The sequence below is a fragment of the Dinoponera quadriceps genome, unplaced genomic scaffold (genome assembly GCF_001313825.1).
Source record: "Dinoponera quadriceps isolate SergipeBrazil2010 unplaced genomic scaffold, ASM131382v1 scaffold113, whole genome shotgun sequence".
NCBI lineage: Eukaryota > Metazoa > Arthropoda > Insecta > Hymenoptera > Formicidae > Dinoponera > Dinoponera quadriceps.
The window spans coordinates 3,037,973-3,047,707 of NW_014554899.1; the positions used below are offsets into that span (position 1 = coordinate 3,037,973).

The following is a 9,735-nucleotide window of genomic DNA, read 5'->3' on the forward strand; positions in this document are numbered from 1 at the left end:
GGGGAGGGGGGGGGGTTGGGGGGGAAAAACGCGAACGGAAAAAGAAAGAGAGTGTATAGAACGAAGGCAAAAATGGGGGAAGGGGGTGGAAAGAGGACAACGAAAATCGAACCGAAGAGACGAAAGGAAGTGACCACACCGTCGGCGCGACGTCGATCCACCTCGTCTCGAACGTCCGCACGCCGTCGTGGCGTACGTGCCACGGCGTCGTGCCGATTCGAAACTCCATAACGTGTCGAGAGGCAAATACAACTCTCTCTCTAGTAATACGCGTGAACGTAAATGAGGTTGTGTATGGGATGATGATGGGCATGGGGATTGTGCAAGGGAGTGCACAGGGACGTCGTGGTGATGGTGGTGGGGGACGGCGGGGGATTGACAGATTGCATCGTGGATACGGGCGACACCTGATTGGGGGGACCGGCCGGCACTTGGTACACGGTATTGGGCGCGGCCATCGGGCACCTTGAGGCCCCGGCTGCGCCGTGTTGGGCCCCATGCTGTTGTTGTTGTTGTTGTTGCTGTTGTTGTTGTTGTTGTTGTTGTTGTTGAATGTAGTTTGGTGGTAGACATACCTCGAGGCGGTCGGTACGCGGCATCTTCTGCGGCATCGCCACCGTCTGCGGCACCACGCCGAGCGGACTGCCGACGCCCGTCGGGTCTGCCGGGCCCATTATCGCCGGCATTATCGGGCTGGGCGCGAAGTACGGGCTGTATGTATTGCCCACCTGCGGCATACCGGTCAGGTACGGATTCGTCGCCTGCGAAAACACACCCCGGAAGGTATCCAGGTAACACAGATTAGAATACACCTGCCCCTACCTTCGCTCCGCGCGATCCCTCCTCGGCCGCGACACGCGCGCTTTCTCTCGATACTAGTCGGACGCGTACTCTATACCGTGGCTTTAAATATCGTATATCGTGCCGTAGGAGGGACACTTGGCAATCGGTGAGCGGAAGACACTTGAGGTCGGCATCGAGCCGGAAAGAGAGGAAAGAATTTTCCTAAAACGCGCTTGGTTTCGAGTTGACGGGCTCGTTGCCTCTCCGACGAGGAGTCAGCATGCGCGTTTTCCGTGCGCGTGTTACCGAGTGCCAAATGCCCCGCTGTACACCGTAATCTACCCTTCCTGACTAAATTCCGCTCCGAGGTGCATCAAGGCTTCGCGAGTAACATTCCCTCCGGTGTTTATTAACTTTCAGACGCGCAATATACAACGTTGTGCGAGAGGTATTCGCCGGGTTCGCTTCAATTTCGGCTGCATACGTGAGGCGCCGTTAATAACGGCGAGCAATGGAATTACGAATTAATATATTGCCAAGTCGCGTGACGACTTTCGATTGATTGACATTGACTCGCGAAATATATCCCGCGATTTTTCTCCGAATTGACGAAGTGTGTGCGCGAACTCGACTAGGGAACCCAGGTAGAAGTCAATCGGGGCGCGCCCCAAGTCTGTTGTGGCTCTCGATAGGCCTCGAAATAGGTCTGCCTTCGTTGGGCTTAGATATGACCTGGAAAGACAAATCCTGAATGGAATTTCGTGAATGGCATTGTTGTGGATGCCCCTAACAAGGTCTGTGGCTCATAGAGCCCAGTCAGAGCCTGGTTAGATGAATTTGCAAAACTGGTCCTGAATTGTACGAGCGTTATGTTGTACAAATTTATAAATCTAACTAGGCCCTACCTTCGAATGTTTAATTAAGCTGTATCTTGGTACGTCTGACCAGACCACATTTTGTTATACTCCCAATTTATAAGGAAATTCAAATGCTCACTTATAGTCTGTGTTAAATTTTCCACTTAAATGCCATTTTTGAGAACGAAAATCAAAGTTAATTAATTTGGTTTTCTTTCGACCTTGTTATGGTAGGTTTTACTAAAATCTCTTTAGGATTTCATTTGAAATTATTTCAAGAACTGTATAACTGGGCCCTATAAGCACATACCTCGTTCGGAATATCCATGTTAATACCTATTCAGGGCCTTCCTTGGCCATATCTAGACGAAGGTAGGCCTATTTTGTATGACGCCTACCTAGGGCTACTACAGACCCGGGGCAAGCTTCGATTAATTTCTACTCGGGCGGTTGTTCCCGCGTTCAGAGCTTCATCCGGGAAGTTCTCTCGTAATCACATCCCTGGCCGTTGTTTGTAACTCGAAAGGTATCGACACCCGGATTTAATCCACCGGAATGGACGGTGACTTCCTCAGGAAGGATTCGCGCGCGCGCACGATAATGACGTGGGAGGGTGAAACCGCGGCCTCGTAAACTTGAGAAACGAGCTTCGGCTCGCCAAAGGCGAGAGAATCCGCAAAGAAAAGGGCGCCTCGTTTGCGGGCGGACCTCGCGAAGCCTTAATCGTTCCTTTTTCGCTCCTCTCGTGCTTTTCGTTCGACCCCACCCACGATCGCTTTTAACGACAAGCGTACGTTCCCACACGAAGCGTTTGGTTTTGCAGCGAGAGCTGACTCCCAGAAGCGAAGGCAGGTAATTTCAAGCGCATCCGAACGAGCCGAACGCTCCTCCCTTCTTCTCAAAGGTCTCTCTGCTACTACCCTGGGAGCTTTCGTTGTTGTAAACAAGCTTTCGAAAGCGTGGCTAGGTAATCGCTCGAAAATGTTAGTCGGTATTCACGCCGGTATTCACGTTCGGCGAACACAACAGCGGCTGCCAATTTCTCGGGATACCGAGAGAGACAAGGAGTTTCGTTCCACGAGAGCGATCGCGGCACCGACAATCTCCAGATTACCACGCCTCGCATCCCTCTTCTTCATTCTCGCGTCTTTTGGCTCTCGCATGAGCCCGATTTCTCATTTACAACCGAATGTAGCTATTTGCCGCGATGTCTATCGATGCGCAACTGCGAAGAAAAATATTTCCAAGAGAAACCGTCTCGGGAACCAAAGGACGCGCGGATTTCACTCGGCCGCAATTACCTCATGCTTTTCTCTACTACGGGAAAACTCGAGAGAGAACGTGTACAGACAAAAGTCTTTAATCTTCAATAAACAAAACGGAAACACACCTCGTGTGAAGCATGCAAATCAAAGTTACTCGACTCGCTGTGCGGCGCGCTCTTAAAATCAACTTAAGCTCTCGTACGAACGCTTACTAATTACAGGCTTATCGCTTCAATGGCTACGGCGGACGTAAATCTGCGAAACTCGTGTCTATCGCGAGACGAAAGATACGCGCGATATCGCGGTGATATCGCGCAACGTTGCGGAACAGCAAATGCAGATCATTGTCCGACCATCCGTCGTCGCAACGTCCGTCGACGTGGACGACCGGCGGATTTACGTCCACCGCGAGCCAGCGTGGCGTTGAATTAACTAAAAAATTAGTGGAAGCCAACCAAAACCAGGAGTTACCATAAAGGCGTGGGTAGCGAGAAGTTGCTGCTGGATTTGCTGTTGAAGGTGATGGTGTGGTGCCGGAGGTGCCGTTGCCTCCTGTTCACCAATGACGTAATTGGAGAACACACCAACAATCAACCACAACCACGTGAGCCACAGCGGCAAACATAGGGGACAGACAGGCAGTCATACGAGTAATATAGGGTTCGATGTCACGTAGCAACGACTATGAATGTATGTCATGAATAAAAAAAAACAAATAAAAGAAGAAAAGAGAAGAAAAACGAACGAGGAGGGCAGACGTTAATGACGAGTCTCGACTTTTAATCACTGCGCCGATTACGAAAAAGAAAACGACGAGGAGACCTCGCACGCGTGCCGACCGCGCGCGACTTGGGCGGCTTCCTACATGCGAGAGAGAGAGAGAGAGAGAAAGAGAACACATAAAAATCAAAAAAGAAACGCGGAGAAGTTTCGTCGGTTGTCGAAAATTTTTTATTCGGGTCGGTCGAAAGCGCACCCGCCTCGAGTGCCTCTCACCGACGACGCACGCGATGTCGCGTGAAATTTTGACGAACCGAAGAAACTTACACCCGCTTTCCTCCGACGTCTCTCTCTGTCGGCCGTTTGAAAGTTCGGGGCCTTCGGCAGTGCTGTGTCTCGCCCGTAATTAACGAGCCTCCCGTCGAGTGATAAATACGAACAATACGAAAAATGTTTGCGATGAGAAATCTAATGTGTTTACATCAGGGGCTCTTAACCGGCGATCCGCGGGTGGTCACCAAAAATGTCCACGAGTCCATTGTATTTAGATTTACACTTGAAAAATAATCTCGAAAGGGGGATGTAATTCGTAATTAAAAGAACTAATAATAAAGGGAGTAAAAGTGACGAAGCATCGGAATCTCGGGAGAGAGGCCGTGACACGAAGTAACGAGGTTAAGAGCCGCTGATCTGCGTTGAGAGAGCGTATCGAAGAGACTCGATTCTGCAAAATTGACTGTCTATCGAGAGTATATGGATCAAACGGGTTTCTCCGGGAAATAGGGATGACACTGACCAAGAACATGCGGCGTGCTAAACTTCGAAATTCCTCAAGACTTGATCTCTCGGTGCAATGCCCGCGAGAAGGAACGCAGGTAAATATGGACGGCGAAGTGCTTGCGCATTTGGACGTACGACGACTTGAGAAAGTCCCGCTACCGGCAGGCCGAGCTTGCCGAGTGCTTTGGTTTTTTCTCTTTTCTTTTTCTTTTTTTTTTTAAGTAACGCGGGTGAAAAGATTCGCGAATGTGGCTTCTTCTAATGCGAGTCTCTAGCTTCTCGAGTTTCTCGATACCGGTGTCAGGAGAGAAAGCTTAGAACACCGCGCCGTCGACAATCTACGCAGCGTCGCCTACCGAGAAACGTAATCTAGTGTAGGTGGGCAGGTAGAATAACCCTCGACTAAACACAGACAAAAATTCAGATCTCTCGATCTCGTGATAAAAGACAGTGTATGTGTGTATATGTGAATGTGTCGACAGCAGAAAGACGTGGTGCAACGATCGCGTTAATTTGTCGGACATACCACTGCTGGTACCTGGCCAGGCACGAGAGGCTGACCCGGCGTAAGGCCCATCTGCTGCATCAGTGCGTTTTTCAATGCTAGGTGGTTGCGACCGTTTATCAGGAGTTGGTCTTTCAGATGCTGTGGAGGATGGAAATACTTGCACGGCGGCTTCTCCCGGTTACACCGACCCTAGAACAAAAATGCGGAACGTGTTTAAAGTCGGTCGCTGCTAACTTACGAATTGACAATCATATCGCGATGACACTTTGCAATTATTTTACGATTAATTTAACAACATAATTAATGTAATAAACGGATCGATTTTCAACCAAATGACTTTCAAGGAAGATATCATGTAGTCGAGCCGATTCCCGATCTATTTGTCGAGATCGCCGAGATCATTTTGCGAACTAAATCTTACTCGCCAAATTTCATCCCAACCTGCAACTCATCGGTTCACATAGACAATACGACATTGAGACAATACGACGTTTCAATGAGATCCGTTAATGTCAAATGTCGGATGTCGGTATAAATATATTAACAACCACACGGACAAGAGATCGCAAAATACACCCCCAAGCTCTTCTGCATCGCCGCGATCACGATGATCCGCGAGATATCCGATATTCGTAACCACTCGACAACTATAATAACGCAGATACTAATTTCCTGACGACGACTACGCTCGTCGATATACCCTTATATTTACGCAGGTGTGTGCATCCAGGCGGGGATGCGGCGTTGTCTTGGATGCGCGAAGCCGTGCGTAACGCGAGCTCCCTGCAATTTATCCACAAATGAAACGCACTCGCGTACAAGTGGTTCATAATATAGCTAATATCCGAAAGCCACCCACTGGCATCCACCACTACCCTCTGTATCAGGTTCTCGCTTGTGTGTGTCTCTCTCTCTCTCTCTCTCTCTCGCACGGTTTCACCCTCCTCGTAACTTGGGTGTTGGGACGAAGTGTAACGCGGTTTACGGGGTAAGTTGTGGGCACAAGACCGGAATACGGAAGTGGTGCGAAGACGGGAAGGTGGAAGGAGCGTCGTCGAGAGCCCTGAGCGCGTCAGAAAGAGAGAGATCCGACGAGAAGCGAAGGGTGATAGTGGAGGAAGAGAGGAGGAAGGTGAAAGGCAGACGGAGTGAGGTAAGGCGAGGCGAGGTCGCGCTCAATGTCGCGGTGGTACTAATTAGACTTTAACAATATTAGTTCAGGTAAGACGTCTATATATACTGCATACATATATATGTATATATATATATATATATGTATAGACCAGAGGGTAGCCACCGTCAGCCGCCCGTGCTTTCTTACGGAAATCCAGTGGCTTTCGGTAATAGCGGCTTGCGAGCGTAAACTCCGTCAGACAGGGGTTGCGGCGGCTACGCGGCTGAGAACGAGAGGAAGCGAGGGATGGGAGGGAGGGAGGGAGGAAAAGAGAGAGAGGGAGAGAGAAAGCGGTGATCGTGTCGGTGGTGACGGTGGGACGAGCGCTCAAATATCGCCTAATTAAGCACATTCGAGAGTTTCGAGGAATAATGTGTAGGTACGCGGCACGAGAAAGTTTCGACCCATCGAGAGGAAACGCTCCGCCCTCTTCATCGTCTTCGTCGTCGTGTCGTCATCGTCGTCGACCTCTCTGCGCGCCCGTCCTCCACAGGAGCCGACCTCTCGTTGACACGGGGCGGTTTAAGCACGACTAATTGCGCGCGACAAGATTCCCGTTTGAGCGCGCCCGGAACGTATACGATGAGCGTGTCGTGCGATCGCGTGTCGCGCGCGCGGCCCAGCTTTCAAGTCGATGACGTTTGTTGCTCCTCGTGTTCAGTTGCCCCCCCCCCCTCTCTCTCTGCTCTATTCTACTCTTTCTCTCTCTATCTGCTCTCTTTCTCGGCTATTCCACTTTTATTTTCTGTTTAATGAAGAACCGGTAGTTCTTTAAGCCAGCCAAGTGATTCGTAAAGTTTCTCGTTCCCCGTGTAAACTCTAGCATCGAAAGGTAGGAGAGATACCTTAGAAATGTAGAGAACTAGAAAGAGAGAAGATCCAACAACGCGAACAACGGAGTTTCCGCGCGGAGACGAGACGAGGCGGAAGCGAGGGGGAATTTATCGAGGACGAAATAACGAACGATGTTTCGGAAAAGTTAAACACATCCGGCGAGAATTCGGAAGATCGCGACGGTCTTCCGGACTTTGTGCAATTAACTTGCTCCTCGAACTCTTATTATCGCTACTTATTACGTCGATTGTACGCCCGATACCGCGGTCCTCCTCGGTAGCGGTGGCTACAAAATGCGCCAGGCCAAGGATGGCGTCATAATGACGCAAATAAATATAATTTCGGGATATTTAAGCCGATGTACATTCTAGACGGTGTTAACCGGTGGGCGCAGTATTAAAGTTGATTTAAAGGGTCTACTGATAAGAAACAGCGTTCTCCGGGGAGCCGTGCGAAATGCTCTCCCTCTCTAATTTTAATGAAACTTTAATGATATTTAGAGGATCTCCGGAGAGAGACGGGTGGCCCCGTAAATCTCGCACATAATGACGTAATATCTCAGAGATCTTTTAACGGCCGGATTGTTTCATCCTTCTAAACGGGTTTAACTTTAATGCCCGACGAATCCAGATATCCGCCGAGATTAGTGAACACCTACAATCGTTGCGCTTCGCCCATCTCTCCGGCGCGTCGTGTCGATACTGAAGAGCCTCAGCAGAATGGTTAACTTATAATTTTAAGACAAATGCTTTATACCTTAAATCTTTAAGTCATTATCTGTTTACTTGTTTTTATTTACAACGGTCATTTGTCATCGTTCATAAACGGAACGATTTTTTTAGTCTAAGACTCGGACCACAAGATAATCATATTGAGCGTTATTTAAGCTCGGTTTTCATTTTTCTGATTAACTCGTGACTTAGGCTGAACTTCACGATAACGTAAAAATTATGTCTTTCTATTCGTGGTTAATCATTGAATTTTAAAAGTTACCACTACAAAACCATCAGTTTAACGATTAACCATGAATAGAAAAATACAATTTTTGCATGAATTTAAATTTAGACCACAAGTCAACTGGAAAATGAAAAACCGGACCTTGAAGACGAAGGATTTAAGGCCTAAAATATTGTCTTAAATCAATAAGTCAGCCATTCTGCTAAGGTCCGAACTCTTTATCGCCTCGTGTCCCCCCCCCCCATGCTCTCCCGGATCGATGTATAGATGTTTATACACTGGAAAATATAGTATAATAACGTTAAAGTGCAAAGTTCACCGACACACACCGCCCTCTTTGTCTATTTCGCGTTAGTAGACACAGGGAGATGCACCAGCCGACGACGTGCACAGTCGAGAAGACTCGGTAACTATAGAGTTAATGGCCCGTGATGAGCCCGTGATGTCCCGGCCGAAGCTGCCATAAAAGTGGAACACACTCGACGTTTTAGACAAACGATATAACTTACGACATCGATGCGTGTGCGCCGTTTGAGAACTTACAACGTTCGCATGGGGCTATCCACGGGGAACGATCGTTTTTTCGGGCTCTTATACTGACAAGTGGATATAAAACCGACGCGGGACAATAATGAGCGATATTCGATTTCACGTTTATCCGCTTAGGCGAATGGCTCGACATAAGGCGATGGCGCGCGTAAGGCAGGCTTTAGTATTTTTACATTGTCGATCCGGAGACGGTATTAACCTTATTACGTCGTAAGACGACGTGATAAAGAACGTCTGAGCCACGCAGCAACGAGATCCCACTTGTTTCGTGGGACTAATCTTACGCGATCTAGACAAACACGGCTTAAATTCGTCGCTCTAACACCGAGCGTCGTCGTTTCGTACGCGCGAGTGCGTGGAAATTCGAAATTTTGCGCGCGAGAAACATTCGCCGATTTTTTCGGCTGACAGTCTTACACTCGGATTATATACGAGCGGGCAAAAAATTACCCACTATATCCTCGGTGGTTTTCCGGGCGAATTTAATTGTCGCGTCGTCATTCGAAAAAATATTACACTTCATTGAATTGGGACAATCACTGGCGGAATAACTTTCATAACATATTGTTTTACAAATGCCAGCATATGATACGTGCCGTTTTGCGTGAAAAAAATCGCGATAAAAAGCCGGGAGAGGATCAAAACGTTTCCGCTGAGGTGGGATCGCGTCAGCGGAAATCCTCCGTCGAGTCCGCCGTGCGAGACGTACTTATCAATCGATAACACGAGCGATAAATAATCCTTGGCCGTTCGTTTCTTAATAACCCACCGGCGCGAAACGAGCAGGCGTGCCAAGGCCGAAAAAAATGCTTCCCGTCGAATCGCACGGGTGCAATGGAGGAACACTCCTGGTGCCTTCATTGTTTCGGCCTTCCGGCATTACAAAAGAAACGGCGCCGCGTAGGGCGGGGACGGTCGAAGGCTCGAGAGACCGACTCAATTACAGTCGCTGAGCGACGCGATAATTGGGATCAAGATTGATTGTCTTCCTTCCTTTCGCGCTGACCTCCCACGCGAATACAAGCTACACAGACGTGCATTTCCTTCTTTCTTCCCCGCCTCGCACATAAATAAGCCGGGGACGCCGGTGCGGAAGACAAAATGCGATTCGTATGGACGACGACTGGATTATACACGATACGAATCTAACGGGGGATATTTGCCTCGCGATCAAATCTAGCATGAAATAAACCCGTAAATCTCAGTAATTGCGGTACCGTACACGGCGAAATTGAAATAAATCAATCCGCGTTAAGGATTATGCATCGCAGTTAAACAGCGAATGTAGAAAGAGCGAGGAGGGGGGGG

General features: G+C 48.8%; 1 protein-coding gene across 9 annotated transcripts in view; it reads right to left on the minus strand.

The window, feature by feature from the left end:
* The window catches only part of LOC106742511, a 435,221-nt gene that overhangs the window by 32,825 nt on the left and 392,661 nt on the right, over positions 1 to 9,735 (minus strand). For 7 of the 9 annotated variants that reach the window (XM_014615502.1, XM_014615496.1, XM_014615497.1 and 4 more), the window contains 3 exons: positions 4,932 to 5,102; positions 3,377 to 3,457; positions 576 to 761 (listed from right to left, as the gene is read on the minus strand). In XM_014615502.1, coding sequence (XP_014470988.1) covers positions 576 to 761; positions 3,377 to 3,457; positions 4,932 to 4,991 — 327 coding nt within the window. In that variant the 5' untranslated portion in view covers positions 4,992 to 5,102. The remainder of the gene's footprint in view (positions 1 to 575; positions 762 to 3,376; positions 3,458 to 4,931; positions 5,103 to 9,735) is intronic. The other 2 variants (XM_014615505.1, XM_014615498.1) reach the window with 1 other exon arrangement.